General features: G+C 44.3%; 1 protein-coding gene across 7 annotated transcripts in view; it reads left to right on the top strand.

Annotated features, from left to right (window-relative positions):
• Positions 1 to 24,608, top strand: part of KTN1 (kinectin 1) — a 342,484-nt gene that overhangs the window by 132,074 nt on the left and 185,802 nt on the right. For all 7 annotated transcript variants that reach the window (XM_029598255.1, XM_029598256.1, XM_029598257.1 and 4 more), the window contains exons 15-16: positions 2,170 to 2,238; positions 13,812 to 13,849. In XM_029598255.1, the coding sequence (XP_029454115.1) occupies positions 2,170 to 2,238; positions 13,812 to 13,849 (107 nt within the window). The remainder of the gene's footprint in view (positions 1 to 2,169; positions 2,239 to 13,811; positions 13,850 to 24,608) is intronic.

The raw sequence follows: 24,608 nt of genomic DNA, 5'->3' as shown, positions 1-24,608 counted from the left end.
TATTTTTGTTTTTAGTTGTTGTTTTATGAGCCAGTGTCTCATGTTTGGTTACTTTTATGAATTTTTGTATGTTTCTATTATGTACTTATGTAAACTGGTTAGGAAGTATGGTGAGCAGTCTATACATTTTTAATAGTGTACTCAAACCCCTGCCCTTTCAAATACAATACTGCGCCTCCCCGCTCGCCTTCCTTAGTCCAATGCCCCTGGACACTCCCTGTACCTTAGAGAACATCCCTGGGGGTGTAATAGTCCAAAATGCTCCTTAGGCTTCAGGACAATCAGTCATTTTTCAAAATGGTGCTGGCTGGCCCTTTGCCCCATTACTTGAAGGGGCAAAGGTGAGCTGGTGCTGTTTTGAAAGATTGAATTGACTGGACCAGATCTTTAGAGGGGTGCTTTGGACACAGAGATGCCCACTAGACTACCAGGGATGACTTCTAAGGAGGGGGGGGTGGCGGGCTGGAGTGAGAGTGTGAGGAGCTAAGATGGCATCTATAAGGGGGGGGGGGGGGGGGGGGGGGGGGAAAGATGGTGGGTTTGATTTCCAGGTGGTGGTGTATTTGAAAAAACAGGAGGCAGGGTATCACTGTGCAGCTTTCAAAAAAAAATTTTGTTTTTAACTTTCATATTTGGGTTGCCTCTATAAGGGGTGGAGGTGTGGGTGGGGCCACCAAGGTCCTTTAAATTGTGTGCAAGAGCATATCTGGATGTGTAATCCACAACTCCTGAGTTTTAGCTAAGTTTGGTAAATAATGTGGCTTGCATTTTTTTGCAAGCCATGTTATTAGATTTGCTTGAAATTTGCTAGTAATAAGCTGCCTTGCATGTGTTTGAAAATTTTATGCATGCAAAGTGCACTCAAAGCAGCGCATTACAATAGGAGGGGTTTTTTAAAAAAAATATTGCACGATATTTTAGCAATTTGGATATATCGTGTGCTAAGCACTATTTTTTTTGCACATTATACCTTTATCACAGCTTAGTGAATGACCCCCTAAGTTTGCACCTGCACACGGATCACCCAGACACGAAGTCCAGCATAGAGGAAGACTGATTTTAGATGTGGTTTTATGCTTTTCTAGCAGCTGTTTTACACTCAGAAAAATATGGTTCTAAACCAAATGGCATGCAGCGGGGTACTTTAATAAGCCAGTTGGGCTGCAAAAACTCAAGTGAGTAGTACAGTGTTATGGGTGAAATTCTAAGTGTGAAAGAAGACCTGGATCTGGGGGTGATTCTATTAAATGATCTTAAGGTCACCAAATAGGTGGATAAGGTGACAGTAAAAACCAGATAGATGCTTGGTTGCATAGGGAGAGGAATTGTCAGCAGAAAAAAAGTGATGATGTTGCCCCTGTATAAGTATCTGGTGAAAGCTAATAAGGCATATTGCATATAGTTCTGGAGACCAAATCTTCAAAAGGATATAAACAGAATGGAGTTGGTCCCGAGAGTGATAATACAATATTTAGTGGTCTTTGTTCTAAAGCATATGGGGACAGACTTAAAGAACTAAACATATATACCCTTGAGGAAAGGTGATACAGAGGAGATATGAAAGATATTTTAAATATCTCCAAGGTTTCCAAACACAAGAGGTAGGCCTCTTAATGAAAAGGAGGCCCTAGAATGGGATAATAATGAAATGGGGTAGACTTGGGAGTAATCTAAGGAAATATTTCTTGTATAGAAAGGGTACTGAATGCATGGAATAGCCTCTCCACTAAGGGGTGGAGATGAGGATAGTATCTGAATTTAAAAAAGGATGGGATAAACAGAGGATCTCTGAGGGAGCGCTAGGAATTGTAAAACTGAATGGTTGATGTGGATGAGTAGGCTGCGTGGTCTTTTTCTGCTGTCACATTTATTTATTTATTTATTTAATTTATTTTTTATATACCGACATTCGATCGAGATATCACATCGGTTTACATGTAACGGAACAGAAATAAGGCAGAAGTTGCTTAATTTACATTGTAACTAAATGATAAATAATAAATTAGGAAGATATACATAGTAACTTTGAAATGTTAATTAACACAGTAATTTAGAGAAATAACATTTAACATGTGAATTGGAGAAGATAGAGGAAAGGGGTGGCATAGAGGATTAGATATGTATAGTTATTTCTATGTTAAATTATTTCTATGTTAAATTATTTTTCAGGCATTGCAGAGAGAGAATTTATCTTTCAAAGCAGAACTACAGAAATTACAGGCTCTGAAAAGTGAACAGGTAAAGTTCTGGAAAAATTTTTTTTAAACTATTTACTGAAATTACCCAGCATTCATTCTCATATGTATAATCCTTTGGGGTATATTTTTGGGCATAATTTAACCCTCTTTGATAGGGGTTGCAGTCCCTGCTTGTACACTCTCCCCCTTTTTTTTTTTTTTTTTTACCTGTTGGTGATTTAACTGCTGCACTACTGCAGTATGCTAACTGTACAGTTGCCAAATACCTTGAAAATATTCACATTCTGTTACATACCTCATCCCAGTGTACACCTTTGGTTTATACCATGATGGGATGAGACCAACGTCTTCTCCAGCATTAGCTTTGCATTGTCTCTTCAAGGCTTCTGATGATCTCACTTTCTGCCTTAATTTGTGTTTGGACTGCATCATAACAGGCTTCTCAAGGCTTTCTTTAAGTTTTTGGCTCTTAAAAAAGCAAACATTTTCACCGTCTATTCAGTGCTTGTTGAGACTGCGGCTGTAGAATTCACATAGATGGAAACACTGATAGTGAACCGGGAGCTGAGGCTTAGGAGTACCGAGGTGACACAGGTTGCTGTTGAACTGATTAGGATCAGTCACTGAAAGCGCTTTTGTGAAATATCCAGGCAAAAGATTCACCAAAAACAAATGACTTGGGTTTTTACATCTCTTACTTCTGGGAATGAACTTAGAATAGGCATTCCTATACCTATCTGGGTACTGCAAGTGATTTAGACTGGCCTCTGTTGGAGATAGGATGCTAGGCTCAATGGACCATTGTTCTGACCCAGGATTGCAATTATGTTAAGTCTCATATTTCATGGACACTGTTATGCCTTCAAATGGAACGCCACAAGAAAACACCTTCATTTTCTAAGGCTGATGTCATCTGTGACAGAGATGGTTCTGTGGGCAAAATAGTCCATTTTAGACCTTTTTAAAAAATTGGCTGATGCCGGCTTGACCCGTGCCAACAATAGACATGACTCTTATACTTCATTACTCAAGAAGAATGGTGAATAAAATGGAGAATGTCATAATGCTTTTGTACTGCACCTTGAATACTGTATTCAGTTCTGGTTGCCGCTTCTTAAAAAAGAGATAGTTGCACTGGAAAAGATACAGAGAAGAGTGACCAAAATGATAAAGGGCATGGAATGGTTTCCCTATGAAGAAAGGCTAAAGAGGTTAGGGCCATTCAGCTTGGAGAAGAGACTGTTATGATAGAAGTCTGTAAAATCATGAAAGGACTTCACTGGGTAAATGTGATTTGGTTATTTACGCTTTCAGATAATACAAGGACTAGGGGGCACGCCATAAAGTTATAAGTAGCACATTGAAAACAAATTGAAGAAAATTATTTCACGCAACTCACAATTTAGCTCTGGAATTCATTTGAGGATGTGGTTAAGGCAGTCAGTGAACTGGGTTTAAAAAATGTTTGACTAAGTTCCTGGGGGAGAAGTCCATAAACTGTCATTAACCATATTGACATAGGGAATAGCCACTGCTTATTACTGGCATCAGAAGCATGGGATCTGTTTAATGCTTGGGTACTTGCCAGGTACTTGGTAACCTGGATTGGCCACTATTGGGAACAGAGTGCTACTTTATGGACCCTCAGTCTGACCCAGTAAGGCAACTTTCTATGCTCTTAATTTAAAGAGGATTGAGCCAGTTCAGGGGAATTTCATAACCTCATCTGCGAGTTAAAAAGACTGCGGAGCAATGTCACAGAATATGATACCCAAGGCCACTGCTCCCCTTCAATGCATTGGCAAGGGCTTCAAAATTTTGCTGTTGTGGAATTACCAACTTCTTGAGTAATAATTGCTTTTCTTCTGTTGTGAGATTGGGTAAGCATGAAGATGGGATTATTAAGGGTGGAAGGGTGTGAGATCGGCTAGGGGCTGTTGAGAGGATTGGGGGACATTGGGGGGGGGGGGGGAGAGGGAAGAAATGAAGGACTGGGGAGGCCAAAGCTGGGAGAGGGCGATCTCCTTCCCAATAACCCAGATCCTCTAGACCTTACTTCTGATCTTGAAGCCCACTTCTGCCATCCCAGAGATCTTGATGTAATATCTGGGATCCTTGTCCCTCATCCAAAAAAGCAAAATTCCAGACATACAAGTAAGGTTGTGAAAACTTTTCCTGCTAAACCAGTCCAAATGTGTGTGTGTGTGTGTGTGTACTCCCCCTACTAGCAGGTGGGGACATAGGAAACCACCTTCTTCTGTGACATCATTAGCTGTTACCATGGTGCAGCTCTTGCAAAAGTCAGTATTCTCTGACTCCAGCAAATGACAGGACATACTGTTTTGATGCAGCAGGATATTTGTCTCCCAGGGTTGGGTTTATTCTCTTTTTGGCTGAGTATTTAGAGCCATTTTTACTACTCTGTCGGGCCAGGCTGCTGGCTTTTGTTTACTGTTCAGCCTGTCCTTCTAGGAAACTCCCAGCCCTAGAGGGGTTTCGGTAAAGTTGAGTGAGGTATCTTTACCTTTTGAAGGATCCTCTGAGGAGAGAGGTTTTTCCCCTCTTTGTCTCTAACTTTTGCCTTTTGCTTAGTTTAAAAAAAAAAAAAAAAAAAAAAAATTTTTTTTGAAGTGTGCTGGGCAGTTTTCATTGGCAACTGCTGACTTAACCCACTGGAAAGGGGTAAGTTTTTCTGGGGTGGGGGGAGGTGGGGCAGCATAATTTTGGGTTGTTTGAGATCCTTTTCAGTCTTTATTCTGTGCCAGTTTTAAACATCTGTGGGGGTTGTGCTTGTGAAAAGGATAAATTCCCCAGTGGGGGCACCTAAAAAAAAAATTCCTTGTTTTGGTTGGTACTGATGATGATGTGCCCTTGGTTTTAGGTCTTGAGTGCTGGGACAATTTTTCTGAATTTACCTCAGTTCAGGCAGCCATTTCAGCATTTTTTGTCTTCCCTTGCTCTGCACACTGAGGCGCCTCCATTTCTGACTTCACTGGGTTAAAATGTATTTCTTGCAGGCATGACCTCTTCTAGTTTTTCTTCTGATTTTTTTTTCAGTTTTTACACCAGGCCTACTGTGCTAATCAGAGGCCTGATTAAAAAAAATAAAAAAAAAATGGGGTGGTCATTCTCTCCCTGCTAGTCAGTTTCCAGTTCCAGGTGTTTCAACAGTGGCACCTGTGATGACCAAGTGGCCTAAGTTTTTATTTTTATTTTTTTTTCCCTTTGGATTTTTTTAGTTCAAAGGACTGTAATATTGCAATCTCTTTTGTTTCTGAAATAGAAAACAGTGGGGAAATTGATACTTGTAATTCCCTAGAGCACAGGGGTGGGCAAACTAAGGCCTGCTGGCCAAATCAGCCCATTAACACCTTCCTTGCAACCTGCCTACCTTTTATAAAAACAGCAATATGTGCAGCCTGCTGATGCCCTGACTAGACTGCCTGAGTGCATGATGTCATCAAAAGCCCCAAATTGTCGCCTTTGATGTGTTGAAACAAGCAATGTCATCACCAGGCACATAGGCCTCTAATCATCACCAGGCACATAGGTGGGTGAGCAGGTCATCTTTGGTGTGCTCATCTGGGTTGAAGTAATTGGCTTGCTGAAGGAAAAGCCACAAATTGGAGCAGCAGCTGTCTCTTCATGCTACTTAGCTGCAGCTTCCTCATGTTAGTGTGGCAGCTGCCTGCCCTAACACACACTTGCAGAAGGGGCAGACATAGTTCCAACCAGCTGTTCTGCTGAATTCTTCCCTCCCACTTAGCCTTACCTTGAGAGATGATCAGTCCATCTCCCACACTGGTAACAAAGCCCTTCGCAGATGTCGTCATGATCTGGATACAGGAGCAGCAATAGAAGTTATGATTTTATAGAAGAGGGTACACTGTAACTGGCAACAAATGCGAGTGAAACCTGTGGATATGCTGAGCTGATGAGTTGTATGCTAAAACAGCTATTTACACCAAATGCTGCTAAAACAGGCAATCTGGATTTGGAAAAAAGTGTTCTTATTATTATAATAGTTGCTTTTGGTGTTCCAATGTCTTGCTTTTTCAAGTTCCAAGGTAGAAAACTTTGTCTCCAAGGCTCAGATAACTGTACAGATAGCCAGCTGGCGTCTGTCCCATCGGGTTGATCAGCCCAGTCTGGGCTAGACCCCGATCCGGCTCGAGGGTCCTCCCACGTGGAGACCCTCTGGGGGGGGGGTCGCCATCTTGCTCGCGTGGTCGCTGGCGCCGTTCCCCCCCCCCCCCGATTGCTGTACTGTCCGTCTAACTGAGCCGTACACACAATGGCAAGCCGGGCACATAACATACTTGTGCGCACAGTGGCGCGTGCATAGGTGCCGTGCACACAGCGAGGCGCAAGAAGGTGCCGGGCGCATAGCGACACGCTCAACAGCGCCGAGCACACAAGTTCAGCTGTGCACATCTCCATAAGCTCACATACTGGCCTGCTTGCATGCACGCTCTCTGCACACCCGGAGCGCATATCCAAGCCTCCCTGCGTGCACATATAAACGCACAGACCAGGTTTGAACGCCCCTACGCGCACAAACCATGGCACCACCGGCCAAGAAAACCAAAGCACAAGCCCTCTGGCCAGCCTGCCACATAAGAGCTGCGCAGCATGAAGAGGCTACTGCCCTGTGCCTACAGTGCGAGATGGCTCTGGGAGAATCGGGGCAAGGTCCTCTCCAGCCAGTATAGGAATCTGGATCCACCGATAGTACCCCGTACCTCTCTATCCCCAGCTCGGCCCTCCAGACGGGGCCTTCTGGGAACGCTGCTGGGTTCAATATAGACCCAGGAATCTCTTCCTGGGTGGAATTCTTTAAAGGTCTGCAAACCTTGGTCCAAGTGCAATCTGCGCCACCGGTGACACAACCACAGTCTCCACCAGAAGACCCAAACTTCCCAGGCCCTTCTTGGCCTCCCCCGGACAAAAGCCTAACCTTAGGGGACACAGACACCTCGGAGGAAGGCCAAGACTCCCTGCAGGAAGGGGAAATCCCTCCAGGAATGGAATCATACCGAACCATGATGCGTTTCTGCTTCAAAGACGAGCTACCAGACCTCATGTCTGTGAGCCTGAAGGAGCTGGCCATCTCAGGCACAAGCGCCACAGCGGAGCCAATGACAAAACCCTCTTTTGGTCGGGCTCTGTCAGGCCTCATGCCATTTCCCATTGCTGCAAGCCGTGCAACAGCTGATTGACCTGGAATGGAATGCTCCGGAGGCCAGTTTCAAGGGAGGACGGGCCCTAGAAGCCCTATATCCACTGGAACCCTCAGCCAAAGAACTCCTGGTGTTCCCGAAAGTGGACGCCATGGTCTGCGCTGTCACAAAGCGCACCACCATTCCAGTCGAAGGAGGAGCGGCACTCAAGGATGCCCAAGACAGACGTCAGGAATCCATCCTTAAACAGTCATTTGATGCAGCAGCTATGTCACTGCAGATAGCTGCCTGCTGTGCCGTGGTGACACACGCATGCTTGTCACTGGCCAGGAACACCACCACGCCCGTTGAAACATTAGAACCAGCGATATCCTTCCTCACGGATGCGACTTCCGACCTGGTGCACAACTCAGCCAGGGGAGTCTCATCCATTGTGGCAGCCAGAAGGCAACTCTGGCTCCGAAGCTGGTCAGCCAACGTGAAACTCACGAGAATGCCCTTTAAAGGAACCCTCCTATTTGGAAGTGAACTGGAGAAGTTAGCCGACAAATGGGGCGAATCTCCAGTACCTCGGTTACTGGAGGACAAGAACAAAAGAGGCCAACGCCCCTCTCCCCGAACATCCAAGGGCAGAGGATCGCAGTGTTTTAGACCGTATAAGAATACATACCAAGCACCTCGCCCCGCAGGCAGGGGCCAGTCCTTTCGGAACAAACACAACAAGAAGGGAGCTGGTTGAGTCCAGGCCCCAGCCACACCCCACAATGAGAATCAACAGACCCATCCACAGGAAGAAGCCATAGGAGGCAGACTTGTCTTATTCTACCAAAGATGGGTCGAGATAATGTCGGACAAGTGTGTCCTAACCATCATTCGAAAGGGATACTTTCAGGACTTCCACACCCCCTCCAAGAGGACGGCAGTGGAAACCACATTGACCAAATTGCTCACCTTAAAGACTATAACACCGGTGCCCATGCACCAACGAAATACTGGCCACTATTCCATCTATTTTATCGTCCCCAAGAAAGAGGGAACATACCGGCCTATCCTGGACCTCAAGTCTGTCAACCGCTACCTGAAGGTAACACACTTCTGCATGGAAACCCTCCCTGGATCTGTCAGAAGCCTATCTGCACATCCCGGTCCATCATGATCATCCGCACTTTCTATGTTTCGCGATCTTGGACCATCACTACCAGTTCTGAGCACTACCCTTCGGGCTAGCTACAGCCCCCCAGACGTTCACCAAAATCATGGTTGTAGTGGCGGCAGCACTGAGGAAAGAAGGAATCCTTGTACACCCATATCTGGACGATTGGCTGATCAGGGCAAAATTTCCAGAGGAAAGTCATCAGACTACAACCAGAGTCAAGAATCTACTGGAGAACCTCGGATGGGTCAAGAGCTGTCTGCAGCCCTCCCAATCTCTGCAATACCTGGGAGTCTGGTTTGACACTCAACAGGACAATGTCATTCTTCCCCCTACAAGGAGAAGGAAATTGATGGACCAGTTTAGAAAACTGTTGAACTGCGCTCGCCCCATGGTATGGGACTACCTCCAAGTCCTTGGACTTATGACATGAACCCTAGAAAAGTCGTACCATGGGCAAGAGCCCATATGCGACCACTACAACGTTCCCTACTGTCGCGTTGGAACCCGATGTCCCAGGACTACACCGTTCGCATCCAGTTGCCGGCGGAGGTAAGGATACAGCTCCTTTGGTGGCTACAAGAAGACCATCTGAGCAAGGGAGTAAGACTATCCCCACCGACCTGGATCTTGCTCACCACTGATGCGAGCCTACGAGGGTGGGGATCCCACGGTCAGGAACTGACTGCCTAAGGGCAATCAGACAAGGAAGAGTCGGGGTGGAACATCAACTGACTGGAAGCCCTGGCAATCAGACTAGCCTGCCTACGATTCAGTCAGACTTCGAGGAGAAGCTGTCAGTCATGTCGGACAACGCCACAACAATGGCCTACATCAACCGCCAGGGAGGAACCAGAAGCCAACAGGTGTCCCTGGAAATAGACCCCGTAATGGCATGGGCAGAAGCAAACCTGCAAGGGATCTCGGCCGCACACATCACGGGAAAAGACAACATCACTGTGGATTACCTCAGCAGAGAAAGTCTAGACCCAAGGGAATGGAGGCTGTCAACCAGTTGATAATAGACCACTGGGGAACCCCAGCCATGGATCTTCTGGCAACCCGGTCCAACGCCCAAGTTCCCAACTTCTTCAGTCGCAGACCCAGACCCTCAATCCCAGGATATTGACGCCCTCGTCCAAACTGGCCACAGGAAGAACTGCTGTATGCCTTTCCTCCATGGCCACTACTGGGCGGGATCATCCGCAAGATAGAATACCACAGGGGACTAATACTCCTAGTGGCCCCGGACTGGTCAAGAAGGCTGTGGTATGCGGACATGCAAAGACTTCTGGCGGGGAACTCCCTGGGCCTACCTCCACACAGGGACGTGCTCCAGCAAGGACTGATCCTCCACGAAGACCCAACTCAATTCTCTCTTACGGTCTGGCTATTGAGGGGACTCGCCTGAAGAAGAGCGGATACTTGAGGGCAGTAATTGATACCTTGCTCCGAGCACGCAAGTTTTCCGCATCTTTAACTTACATACGAATATGGAGAATATTAGAAGCCTGGTGTGAAGACAGCGACATCCTTCTGCTGACAGTCAAAATTCCCATGATCCTGGAATTCCTGCAGGACGGCCTGAAGAAGGGGTTGTCTCTCAACTCCATCAAGGTTCAACTGGCTGTGCTGGCCTGTTTCAGAGCCAAAGTGGACGGCATCAGTCTATCTTCCCATCCAGATGTCTCCTGCTTCCTGAGAGGGGTCGAGCAAATCAGACCATCACTAAAGTGGCTGGTACACCTATGGAATCTCAATCTAGTACTAGACTTCCTAGCGGGAACTTCCTTCAGACCTACACGCAGTCTGTCCCTATGGCTCCTGACCTTGAAGACTTCATTCCTAGTGGCAATATGTTCAGCCTGTCGCATCTCTGAACTTCAAGCACTATCCTGTCGGGAACTGTTCCTCAGACTCACACTGGGATCCATAAAGCTACGCACTGTCCCCTCCTTCCTTCCAAAAGTGGTTTCTTACTTTCATCTAAACCAAACCATCTCGCTGCCATCTCCAGATGAGCAGAAGGACTCTGAAGACTCACGCTGCCTATGCCATCTTAACGTCTGCAGATTCCTAGTCCATTACCTGGAAAGATCGGAATCCGTACGAAAGACGGACCACCTATTCATCCTTCATAGCGGAAGAAACAAGGGGAAGCAACCTCGCAGGCAACCATAGCCCGCTGGATCAAAGAAGTAATCAAGGCGGCCTACGTAGAGGCAGGCAAGCCTCCACCTCTACAAGTCAAGGCCCATTCCACTGGTATCTCCCCAACATCCTTATTAATAAACACAGAAGCAAAAAATTAATTTGGTCTTTCTGCAATGGCCTTATCTTCCCTAAGAGCCTCTTTAACCCCTCTGTCATCTAACGGTCCAACTGACTCCCTCACAGTTTCTTGCTTCGGATATATTTAAACGTTTTTATTATGAGTTTTTACCTCTACAGCGAACTTCATTTCAAATTCTCTCTTCGCCTGTCTTATCAATGTTTTACACTTAACTTGACCATGCTTATGCTTTTTCCTATTTTCTTCAGATGGATCCTTCTTCCAATTTTTGAAGGATTTTTTTGGCTAAAATAGCCTCTCTCACCTCACCTTTTAACCATACCTGTAATCGTTTTGCCTTCCTTCCACCTTAATGCGTTAATATATCTGGATTGTATTTTTAAACAGTGTCCATACCTGTTGAGCACTTTTAACCTTTGCAGCTGCACCTTTCAGTTTTTTTTCTCACTATTTTGCTCATTTTATCAGTTTCCCTTTGGAAAATGTAGTGTTAGAGCTGTAGATTTACTTATTGTCTGTCTTCCAGTTATTAGTTCAAATTTGATCATGTTATGATCACTATTGCCAAGTGGCCCCACCACCATTACTTCTCTCACCAAATCCTGTGTTCCACTAAGAAGTAAATCTAAAATAGCTTCCTCTCTTTGGTTCTTGAACCAATTGCTCCATGAAGAAGTCGTTTATTACATCCAGGAACTTTCTCTAGCATGTCCTGATGTTACATTTACCCAGTCAATATTGGGGTAATTGAAATCTCCCATTATTACTGCACTACCAAATTGGTTAGATTCACTGATTTCTCTCAGCATTTCATCATCTGTCTGACCATTTTGGCCAGGTGGACGGTAGTATACTCCTATAACTATACTTTTACCCAACACACATGGGATTTCTACCCATATAGATTCTACTGAGCATTTAGTCTCTTGTATGATCTTTATCCTGTTGGACTTTATACCCTTCCGGACAAAGTGCCACACCCCCACCAAGTTGATCCTTCCTATCATTGTGATATAATTTGTACCCTGATATAGCACTGTCCCATTGGTTATCCTCTTTCCACCAGGTCTCTGTGATGCCAGATATGTCAATCTCATCATTTAGTGCTATACACTTTAACTCTCCCATCTTACTTCTTACTCATAGTGTGATCCTGGCAGCTTTCAGAACTGATGTGCTGCAGTCTTGTTTTTATTTATTTATTTATTTATTTATTTATTTATTTATTTATTTTTTTATTTTTTTTTTAAAGGCTGTCTCATTTAATATATTCTTTTGAAGGTAGCCCGTTAACTCTGTTGTTTGCTTATTTTTAGCTGGATTATTTTAATCCTAACTGATATTGAAAATATAGCTGGTTAGGTTTAAAGTTATCTGGCTAAAGGTAGCCAAATAACTGTATTTGGGATGTTCAGTGGACATTTATCCCGCTGAATATCCTGGATAACTTCATTTGAGGCTTTTTAAAACATGGACATCAAAATGACTAACCAAAATAGTTGTGGCATGGGCTGAGGGAACCACACTTTTTTTTTTTTTTTTTAAACACAAGGAAATTTAAATTTAACACATTTAACCTTAGTTAAATATGGAAAAAGGGAGAATGGAGTTATTTCATTTTCCCTTAAGCATAAATCTCAATGGGTATGGATTTTTGGAATTTATTAGAAATATCAAGTTGAAGGATGTTTCTAATGTAGTGTTTTGTGAAACACTAAATTTTATAAAGGAACAGGCCAATTACAGAAAATTTTGAGGTCCATATTCAATAGGGTTTGTCTTAGTTCAGGACTTAGTCAACAAACCCCGAGTTTTAAAAATTCTCCCCCTCCCAACTCTTCCATTGCTGAATTGCTAAGTTCTAGTCAGGTAATGACTGACTTAGCTAAAAATGTAGCTGGATTAAAAAGAGGTAGGGTGGGGGAATTCTGAGAATGGTCCTTATTTTTATCTGGGTAGTACTGATATGCTATGCTTGCCCAGTAAATTTCCTTGGTATGAAGGTTGAATGGGAAATTAAAGAGCGCTTTTTAGGATATCCTTTATATATCCAAAGTAGTCATCATATAGAGATGCCTCTCAAACTCATAGGTAGAGCCTATAAAGTAATTGTACACCATAATTTATTTTTTGAAACAATTTTTGAATTCAAATGTCACTTAGCTTAGTCATAGATTTTGCATATCTTCATGAAAAATCACTGCCTACACTTCTAGTGTCCTGTTTTACTCAGATGCGCTGTCTCTTCACTTGTCAGTGTATGAGTGAAATCTTAACTTCTCCTATTCCCTTAATACATAAGCATAGGAGCTCTGGAAGCTCCTGTCCCTTATGTATTTAAGTATTCAAGTCATTGCAGTTCTGAACTGGGATTGGTCCTTGAGCTGTTAGTGAAGGGCCAGTCAGTAAACAGATGAATGCATAAGTGCTGGAAGCTGTCTGAGCTCTTGTGCTTATATTAAGAGAGCAGGAAGTTTTTAGAACTCACTTATGCTCTAGATTGGGGAATCTTTGAGGTGGGAAATTTTCTAAATGATTGTTAACTTTGGGGAGGGGGTTGGAATCAGTACTGCTCAGAAACTTTCTCTACATACAGATATATACATACATATGTGTGTGTGTATATATAGACAGATGTATATAATTTTCAAGATGAGGGAGACTGCTTTCAGCTATTTTTTATTTATTTTTTAATAATCAGTAAGCTTGCAATTGGCTAAAGTTACCTGGATACTTTCATCCAGGTAACTTTAGCAACGTTTATTCAGCATGAGGCAGGTTCTACTGACTCTTTGGCTAAAGTTACCATGGTAACTTTACATGAATAACTACTGCTCACTGGTTTACCAAGAATGGACCTCTTACTACTTTTTAATGACCTGGGAAAGAGTTGTGGTGCCCATAGTTATGCTAAGAATCATATATAGGATTAATAAACATTCCATGTGGTTGATATAAAATACTTTTGATTTTTTTTCCCTGTCCAGGCTGCAGCTGCACATGTACTGGAGCAGATTCAGAGAAGGTAAAGCTGTGGATCTATCAGTTCTGTGTAAATTCAGATATTTTAAAAACATTTGAAGTATAATATTGAAAATGTTTCTGCCCATCTTAAGCTCCGCCCCCTCCCCCCCCCCCCCCCCCCCAATATTGCCTGTGTATAGCAATCCTAAGTAGTGATGCTCTGTGGGCAAAAAAACAGTCATACTGCTAGACCAAGTCAGATGTTTGAGTTTATGCACCCTTCCAGCAGATGGAGTAGAATACCACCAATTTTTCAGTGACGACATTACTGTATATAAGTAGTGGTGCAGACTTAGGTACCTGCCAGTATTCTCTGTTTTCAGCAGTTAGGGTATAAGTGTTGGACTGATGTAGTAGGATTCGTAGACTCCTTGGTCTTGGGCTCTGTCCTTCCTGCAAAGTAATGGCTTTAACATCTGACCTTTTCAATCTTTGTGTGATTTATTACCTCCCCTCTCCTGCTCTTTTGGCTTGCATGTCTCCTTTCATAGAATTATTTGCGAGTAGTTCATTAGATATTACAGAAAGAGAAATTGGTTCTTACCTGCTAATTTTTGTTCCTGTAATACCACAGATCAGTCCAGACCAGTGGGTTTATGCATCCTTACCAGCAGATGGAGGCAGAGAACAAAACCATGAGGCACTGCTACATAACTGAGCATGCCACCTGCAGTCCCTCAGTATTGACCTGTACCCAAGCCAAGATTAAATACAATTCCTCTCTCGCTGGGTGAACTATAAACACTCTGGGTTGGAATTCCCTGTACTGGAGATCCACCAAATAAAACAAAGACCTCTGAGGCCCTGGCAACCACATAACAAAATCTTAACTGTTGTAATTGGCAAGGACAATGCAAAATTGTGCATATGAGCACCAGGAAATTGTCTTCCGGCAACAATACCAGGGTGGGTCTCTGGACTGATCTGTGGTATTACAGGAACAAAAATTAGCAGGCAAGAATCAATTTTCCTTTCCTGAACATTCTCGGATCAGTCCAGACCAGTGGGAAGTACCAAAGCAATCCTACACCGGGCGGGAACCCGAAAGACCCACTCTCAACACACTTTCAGCGAAAGTCGCATCCTCCAGTGTCTGAACATCCAAATGGTAATGTTTGGTGAAAGTGTGAAGCAAGGACCACACTGCGGCCCTATGTATGTCCTGAGGAGACTCCAACTGACATAGCCAAAGAGGCTGCCTGCGCTTTAAAGCCGCTCAGGACTGCATGACCCTTAGCAATATAGGCCGAAGGAATAGCCTCTCTCAACCATCGAGCCAAAGTAGCCTTCAATGCTTTCTCCTCTTTCCTGGTTTCACAAAACAAAACAAAAAGATAGTCCAACCGTCTGAAAGGATTGGTAAACTTCAGGTACCGCAAAAGTGCACATCAAACATCCAAAAGGTGAAGATATCTTTCCATTGCCGAGTCCCTAGACCATTTAGGGAACCCCGGCAATTCCACTGTTTGATTCACCTGGAAAACAGAAACCAACTTTGGCAAAAAGGAAGGCATCGTACTCAAGACACTTTGTCAGTAGAAATACATAAAGGGTCATGACAAGAAAGAGCCTGAAGTTCCAAAATAAGTCTGAGCAGATTGCGACCAGAAACACCGTCTTTAGTTTAAGACCCAAAGGCTCAAAAAGGGGAGGCTCACAGAGCACCTTCAAGACCAAGTTAAGATTCCAGTCTGGACAGATCTTGTAAAGTGGCAGCTTTAAATGCTTCACTCCCTTCAGGAAACAAATAACATTGGGGATGAGAGTCCAATGGTCTGCCCCGCATCTTGCCCCTGAGACAACCCAGAGCTGAAACTTGGACTTGGAGCGAACTATAAACCAGGCCTTTGGACAGGCCGTGTTGTAGGAAGGATAAAATCTGGGGAACAGAAGCCAGCAGAGGATCTACCTTCTACTGACTTCACCAGGACTCAAAAGACCTTCCACACTCTGATACAAGCCATGGAAGTAGAGGGTCGGCTAGCCCTACAAAGGGTAGAAATAACTGGCTCCGAATCACCCTTCTTGCGCAATTGCTGCCTCTCAAAAGCCAAGCTGCAAGACAGAAGCTATCCTCCTGATCCGAAACTATGGAGTCCTGCCGCAGCAACCCTTGTAGATGAGCTGATTGGAGAGGACCGTTCTCTGCCAGATGCACCAAGTCCATGAACCACGGACGACGCGGCCTCTCCAGAGCGACCTGAACCACCGGGCCTGTATGCGCCTCTATGCGACGCAGCACTCATCTAATTAGCGACCACAGAGGAAACACATAAAGAAGAATCCCTGTCGGCCAAGGACATACCAGAGCATCTAGGTCCATCAAACTGACTTCTCGTCTATGACTATGGAATCATACTGTCTTCAGGTTGGCCTCATCGCCATGAGGTCCAGTTGAGGAACCCCCCCATCTGGCACAAATGTGGTTTTAGGCTTCTGGGGATAGTTCCCACTCCCTGGGGTCTAGTTGTTGTCGACTTAAGAAATCTGCCTGCACGTTGTCTACTCCCGTGACATGGGAGGTCGCAGTCCTTTTGAGGTGACGCTTAGCCCACGCAAACAGCTGAGCTTCCTGAGCCACAGTGTAACTCCTTTTCCTCCTTGGTTGATGTATGCCACAGTCATTGCGTTGTCTGATAACACTCATACCATTTGACTCTGAACCAGGGGCAGGAACACCTCTAAAGCCCTGCGGATCACTCTAGTTTCCAAGCAATTGATAGACCAAGTCTTCACCATCGACCAGAAACCCTGTGCCGAGCACTCCATGCACACTGCTTCCTAGCCTTTGAGGCTGGCATCCTTTGTCAACACCACCCAATCCGGAACTTCGGGAGGCACTCCCTTGTCCAAATTGGGCCGAGACAGCCACCACGCCAGGCTGGCCTTGGCATCCTGCATCAGAGGCAGGGGGACATAATACTCTTCCGAAGTCAGATTCCAGCAAGACAACTATACCCTCTGTATAGGTTGCATGTGGGCAAACGCCCATGGAACCAGGTCCAGTGTCGATGCCATGGACCCCAAGACCTGCAGGTAACCCCAGGCCTTCGGTACTGGAAGATGCAGCAAATGGGAAACTTGCGCCTGCAATTTTGCCACTTTCTCCGCTGTCAGAAACATCTTGCCCTGCCAAGTATCAAAGCACGCTCCCAGATATTCCGGAGACTGAGAGAGAACCAGGTGGTTTTCACCACATTGATCACTCATTCCAGGGAGCTCAGAAGCTGTCTCACTCGCTACATCAAACGATGGTACTCCTCTGTCTTCGCCTGGATGAGCCAATTGTCCAGGTATAGGTGAACCAACACTTCTTCCTGTCTCAAGGCCATCGCTACCACCACCTTTCGTGAAGGTTCAAGGAGCCGTGGCCAGATCGAAGGGAAGGGCCTGAAACTGAAAGTGCTGACCCAGCACCTTGAATCACAGAAACTTCTGGTGTTTCTTGCGGGTAGAGATATGCAGATAAACCTCTGCGAGGTCCAAGGATGCCAGGAACCTTTGCTTGCGGACGGCTGCAATCACCGTGCGCAGTCTCTCCATCCATAATCATGGCACCCGCAAGCTCAAGTTCACCTTCTTGCAGGTTCAAGGTAGGATGGAAGGTGCCCTCCTTCAGCACCACAAAGTAGATGGAATAGCTTCCCTGTCCCTGCTCGCCAGAGGATCTAGAAAATGGCTTCCAAGCTTAGCAACCTGCGCAGAATTCCTTCCACAGCATCTCGTTTGCTTCGAGAAGAACAATGCGACTCCAAGAAGGTGTTACTGAGCCGACGAGAAAATTCTAAGGCTCAACACTCTCTTACAATCTCCAGAGCCTACCGGTCTGAGGTAATTTTGACCCACACCTCAAAAATGGGACAATCTGCTCCCTACCCCCACCAACAAGGAGTGGGTGCCTGTGGCCTCATTGGGATGATTTACTGGCTCTGGTTCCCTGCCCAGAGCTGCCTCTGAAGGACCGGCCAGCCCCCCAAAAGGAATGCTGATGATTTGCTGATTACTTTTGCCCCGCAGAAGAGGAGACTCTACTGTCCCAAAACGACCTCTATTCTCAAAAGAGAAGCCGAGCAGGAAAGTTCTTCTTGACACCCTTTCTGATTTTACGGCAGCAAGACTGCCCTTGGTTTCCCCCAGGGACTTCATGGGCTGGTCCAGGTCCTCCCCAAAGAGAAACTTTCCCTTAAAGGGAAGGTTATACAACTGAGACTTATACCACATTTCTGCTGACCAATTGCGCAGCCATAAGAGTCACTGGGCCGCCACCACTGAGACCATACTTTTAGCTGTGGTATGCACCAAATCATATAAGGCATCTACCACATAGGCTACCCCCATCTCCAGACGGGCCGCCTGTCTGGGGGATAGCACACCTGGGGATGCTTGCTCCTGCAGCTTCTGGGTCGAGCATAAACAAGCACGCTGCATCATACTAGCGCATACCGCTTCCCGGAGACTCAACACTGACACCTCAACATGCGCTTCAATTGAATCTCCAGCTTACGATCCTGAATATCCTTGAGGGCAGCTGCCACCGCCATCGGAATCATAGCCTTCTTGGTCACTGCGGATACCGCTGCATTGACCTGGAGGAAAGCCCCCAGGCCCTCAGCAACTACCTCAGGGCTACTGGGCTTGGAGACCGCCACCTCCTCCACACCATCCTCATGAAACTGTGCCGCAGGAGAGAGAGAGGTGGAGGAGAGTCACTGGTGGTCGGAATGCCTTGGCTGCGGTCCCCCTTGGGAACAGCCAGGCCAGGGGTCCCCACCTTGGCCCCCACTGCGGAGCCCGGAGATTGAGAGGGCCTCCAGGTCTTAGGACTCTTAGTGGAGGGTCCTTCTCCCCCTGAAGCACAGACCGTGCACAGGGAAAAGGAATTGAGGTGGGCAAATGGGCTCTACCTGCAGTTTCTCAGATATCCCCGACCACAATGCTGAAGCGTTTCCTGCTCCGAGAAGGCCGCACTACGTGGTGAAACCTAGGCCACATTGTTGCGTGACCCCTAAAGGTGGGCGGTAAGGTTGGCAGTGGTGGGAAGCCCACATGCACGAAAGGGGCTCCAAACAGCCCGAAATCACAGCTGGCCACAAGGGGAATACCCGCTGGGGAAGCCCTGTGAATTGCGGGTTGGAGCGAAGGTAGTCAGCAAAACGGACAGCTAAAAATGGCAATAGCTGCCTGAAGCAAAGATAACTTATGGTGAACCGGTGCGATCAGATACTGCTCCCACTCCCTCAGCGACCCGGCATTCACCAAAGTCATCCACTCTGGCCCTGCACCGCAGGCTGACTTTCCTGGCTGTTCCTCTGCAAGCAAAACCAAAAAAAATATTTTTTTTAAACAATCTTTACTAAAAGAAAAATCAACCAAAAGGAAAAAGCCCTTAAAGGGATACTTCCCTGAGAGTGCCAGTGGCGGAGAGGAGGGGACCTTGGAGCACAAAGAGGGAGGCAGTCCCCTGGATATCAGGGGCCCCGAAATCCACGGGCATTTACAGCCAGTGGTACCCAACTCCACGTTCGCCCGACTCAACTCAAGGGATGGCCTACTAAGGAACCTGGAACCTAGAGGAGCAGCTCCCAATTTTCCAACTCCAGATCAGTCAGGACTGCAGTATGCAACTCTACCATCTGCTGGAGACAGAGAAATACTAAGGGACAGCAAGTGGCATGCTCGGTTATGTAGCAGTGCCTCAAGGTTTTGTTCTCTGCCTCTATCTGCTGGTAGGGATGCATAAACCCACTGGTCTGAACTGATCTGGGTATGTTCAGGAAAGAAGGAACGAGATGGCAACATTTTGATATTGTCGGAGTGTCATTTGCGTTATTAATAAAATGAATTCATCTACTAGCTCTTATCCTTGCTTTATGGCTTTGTAAAACTCATCAAAGTAGAATCAGCTAATTTCATTGCTAAATTTGTAAATTCATCACTGGTTAGAGGTATTTTTCCAGATTCATTGAAGAGTATCAGTATATCCCGTATTAAATGCCTCTGCAGCTTCAACGCTACTTTAAAATTATTGTCCCATTTCGTCCCTATCATATCTTGCCTAGATTTTAGAGAATGTAGTACTGCAACAACTGACAACCTTTTACTCAAATTCTGCTTTCTATCAGTACCAGTTTGGGTTTCAGAAATTTTATAACACCAAAATGCTTCTCCTTTTCAGCTTCGATGCCGTTTGGTGGGGATTTGATTGTGGAACTTATTTTGCACTCATCCTCTTAGATATTTCTTCTGCCATTGACACCATTGATCACTTGATACTTCTTTCTAGGATGAGTTCTCTTGGTATGGCTAATTCTGTTCTTTCCTGGTTCATTGCCTATCTAACTTGTTGTTTTCAACAAGTAAGATTTTGTTCGGAAACTTCAGTTGGGTCTCACTTACTTCTGGTGTACCTCAAGGCTCTGCATTATTAGTAGCCTTTGTAACATCTGAGTCTGCTAGCAGGCCTTGAGGTACACTATAAATTGTATGCGGATGACATACAGTTTTTTTTATTTTTTCTCTCAAAGCTTCCTTGAACACTGAGCAATTAATTTTGTTCTCTCCACTATTCATAATTGGCTTCATCAAAATAAACTTGCTTTGAATGTTGCTGAAACTGAAATTATGATCCAATCTCTGTTTCCCCTTTCTCATGTTCCAGAAAAATTGTTTTCAGAAACCAGCATATATTCATATACTCAACAGTCTGCAACCTTGGTGTTCATTGATCCTTCTTTTTTTTTTTACACAACTTTTTATTTATCAAATATTTTGGCATACAACAGAGGGAAAAGAATGCAGGATATACAGAGCATAGATAGCAATTCCAGAAGAAATTTCAAATTATTCACAGTATATTGCAATGCGTCACAGCAGATATGACCTGAAGTGACCATAATACTGATGATATATTCCCCACACATTCTCATATTTAAAAGATTCCCTATTTAAGTCAAGCCGAAGGTTTTCCAAATCAGCCATTTTCACACTTGTGCTTTCCAATTAGCCATGTTAGAGTAAAATTTCCAGAAATTTGCAATTTGAAATGAGCTGCCAGCAACAGGTGTACAATTTAAGACATTTTGGAGGTATAAGCGAACCTGTCCATCTACCAAGCAAACCCAACAAAAGCATGTATGAACCAGAATATTGAGAATGTCAGAAATCTTCTGGGTTACCTGTGACTAGAACTGATGCACAGTCGGGCAATACCACCACATATGTATATACATCCCCTTCTGTCCACATCCCTGCCAACACATGGATCTCAAATCAGGGATAAACTTAGAGTAGTACACTGGTGTGCGATATGTTCTATGGAGCAGCTTAACCATAAGTTCAGTATGTCTAGCACAGATAGTTATATGATGAGCTGATAGCCAGATACTTTTCCAGGCTTGAGTACCCAATCCCAAATCCTTGTTCCACATTGCAATCAAGGGTACCTTCCCCCTTCAAAGGCCTTTATAAACCATAGCTATCCCCCTATGCTTGGCTCCAGGGTCAATCAGATAAGCTTCACTCCATTCAAGAGTCTCAAAGGGTCAGCCAAATTAAAATGTTGTACTAAAGCTTCTCTTAATTGAAGAAAGGTAGCCCCTGGGCCCAAGTCTAGATCATATTTCTCTATTAATTTAGAAAACTCTATGAAAGCATCATTCTCCCACAATTGGGAGTCAGACTAAGCCCTTATCCCTCCAATTCCTAAAGGTTGAGGAAAAGGTAGAACTGAATAAAATGGGGTTTTCAAACAAAGGTGCAATAGGTGAGAGTTTATCCTTATCCAGTCCCAAAAACTTATTAACCTGCCCCAGACAGAGAGGGTGTGTGCTAATATAGAGCTCAATTGGCAAATCCTTTGAGTTACAGGTGACCTAGGAGAGAGAAAAGGCAACATAGCCAGGTTAACTTATTCAGCTTGTGTTCTTTCCAAAGTTTCTCCAGTATTCAGTCAATTATGTAGATAAACCAGTCTGCTAGCCCAGTAGTACAGACACAGATTAGAGAGTGCCATGCCCCCTGTGACTTAGGCAACTACAGTTGCCCAAATCTCACCTGAGCCCTATGCTTTCTACAAATTGGGCCATTAATCTGTGCAGCTCCACAAAGACCTTGGCAGGGACACCGAGCAAGGGGGATGTTGAAACAAATATAGAAGCTTTGGTAAAACATTAATTTTAAATAGGCTAATCCTACCTGCCCAAGAGACTGAAAGATGGTCCCACGAAAGTATATCTTTAATTTGATTTATTGTAGGTCCATAATTTGTAGCTTATAGATTTTTGAAGTTATTAATAATAATAAAAAAAAAATCCCAAGATATTTAAAACCACCTGTGACCCAGAAAAAAAAATGCACAATCTGGATGGCTTATACGATTGGTGAGAAACAGCTCAGACTTGTCTGTTTTTTATATCCCAAAAGACTCCCTAATGTCTGGAGAAGATCAAGCAACACAGGCCCCGACACATTAGGTTTTGTAAGATACATATAAAAGTACGTCGTCAGCGTATAAAGAAATATGTTCCCTACCACCAAGTTGCACTCCTTTAATGTCAGGGTGCTGATGTACTGCCTTTTCCAGGGGCTCAGTAACCAAATTGAACAGCAAGGGAGACAGGGGACATCCTTGTTGGGTACCCCTTGCTATCGTAGAAAAGGGGGATAAATTACCATTAACCAGTAATAGCGCCCTAGGCCGTTGATACATAGCCGAAACTCATGCTAAATATTTATCTTGAAAAACCGCTTGGGCCAGTACCTCAAACATGAAAGGCCAGGACACTGTTGAATAACTTTTCCATGTCTGAAGACAATAAAAGACCCAAGACGCGCTTTTGCTTAGCTAAATGTAAATTGTAAAATAATTGCCTTGTGTGTTAGAAATCCTACCTTTGACAAACCCAGTTTGATCATTATGGATCAAGCAAGGAAGCACCTGCTCTAATTGTAGCTATAGTATTTTAGCCAAGATTTTTGGAGTTGAGAGAGAGGTCGATATGAACTACTCAACAGTATCCTTGTCTGGTTTGAGAATGAATACAACTGTCATCAGCCATATCCCTCACAGAAAAGGCAGCTGTCTCAACCGAGTTAAAGATGAAGTAGAGAGAGCGCTTTACCTTGGAAGAATTTTTTGTAACATTCTATAGGGTAACCATCCGGACCAGGACACTTCTCCTTGGCAGTGTTTTCACCACCATCTGCATCTCTAATAGGGTAACTAGTTCTGATAGCTTTTCCATCTGACCCGGCTGAAGCCTAGGCATATCCAGGCCCTCCTTTAAAAAAAAAAATAAAATTTAAAGCATCCTTAGATGCCGTAACAGGATTCTTATACAACTCTGTAAAGAAATCAACAAAGGATTATTCTACCTCTTTACAGGTACCATTAGACTTTCTTACTTTAAGAATATATGCCTTGCCAGCACATTTCTTTGGCACCCTGGCCAAGAATGCCCCCGGTTTGTCACAGTGTTCATAAAATTTTAACCTCATAAATTTAAGAGCTTTACCAATTTTGTTAGTTTCCAGAGACTGAAGCTCCCTCCGGGTAGCCTCTAAAAGTCTTAGGGAACTGGGTGAGCAATTTTGTTTACGAAGGCATTCCAGGGCTTGAATTTTAACAAGAAGGGAATCAATTTGTTTTTTCCTTTTGCAAAGAAAACTGGCAAAGCCTATTATCCTTTCGTGTAGGTAAGCCTTACAAGCTTCCCAACGGAAAGTGGGGTCATAATCAGTGAAAGGATTATAAATATCAAATTCCTTAATCGCCTCCCAAATCAAGACTTGAAATTGTTCATTCCCTAACAAGGAGGTATTAAGTCTCCATGAGAAGGAACAAGCATGGGCATTCAGGAAAAGAAGCTGCGTTTGGACTGGGTGGTGATCAGAAATAGCACTAAGTAAAAATCACTACTTTGCGTTAAGGAGACCAAATTAGGAGAGCGTAAAAAGAAATCAAGGTGACTGTACATATGCTGTGGCGAATATGTACAGTCCCATTCACTGGGGTGATATCTCCAAATATCTGCTAAATGAAAAGTATCTATAAGATCTTTAGTATGCATGGAAGACACATTTATCTCTAGATGCAGAAATTTTGTCTACAGAAGGTTCAAGACAAGAATTCCAGTTGCCTCAAGTATCCAGCTGCGTAAACCCAAAATCAGTTAGCCTGTTAGTGAGAGTTCTGTAAAAAGCTGCTTGACCCACATTAGGCCAATATACGTTCACCAGTGTAAAATTAGAAGAGTAAAGAGTACAGTCCCAAGATAACATCTTTTCGTCATCAGTCAAGGATCTATTCACAGTAACAGGTGAACTTTTGACAATAAGAATATATACTTCCCGGCTATAGGAATTATAAGAATAATATACAGAATCAATCCACCCAGCTTTAAGCTTCTCATGTTCCTTTCCTGTGAGATGCGTTTTCTGTAAAAGAAAAGAATTTGTGCACGATTCCTGAGTGCTAGTTGAAGGATTTTCTTACACTTAATAGAAGAAATATCCCGAACATTCAGAGAGGCAAGTTACCACATTAGCCAGTCAGTCTAATCAACTTTAGATTATTAAAAATAAATAAATAAATAGGGGAATAAAAAATGAAAAGAGAAAATGAGGCCTACATACCAACTGTCTCACACAGTGGTGCCAGGTATTAAAGTATAACACCTTGTAACCCAGCTACAGAAAACTGTGAAGATTATCCTTCCACTTGGCTGCTTCTCCAGGATCTTTGCAATTTAAACCCACTCCAA

Source organism: Rhinatrema bivittatum, chromosome 4 (genome assembly GCF_901001135.1).
Source record: "Rhinatrema bivittatum chromosome 4, aRhiBiv1.1, whole genome shotgun sequence".
Classification (NCBI taxonomy): domain Eukaryota; kingdom Metazoa; phylum Chordata; class Amphibia; order Gymnophiona; family Rhinatrematidae; genus Rhinatrema; species Rhinatrema bivittatum.
This window is presented reverse-complemented; position numbering and strand designations above follow the sequence as displayed.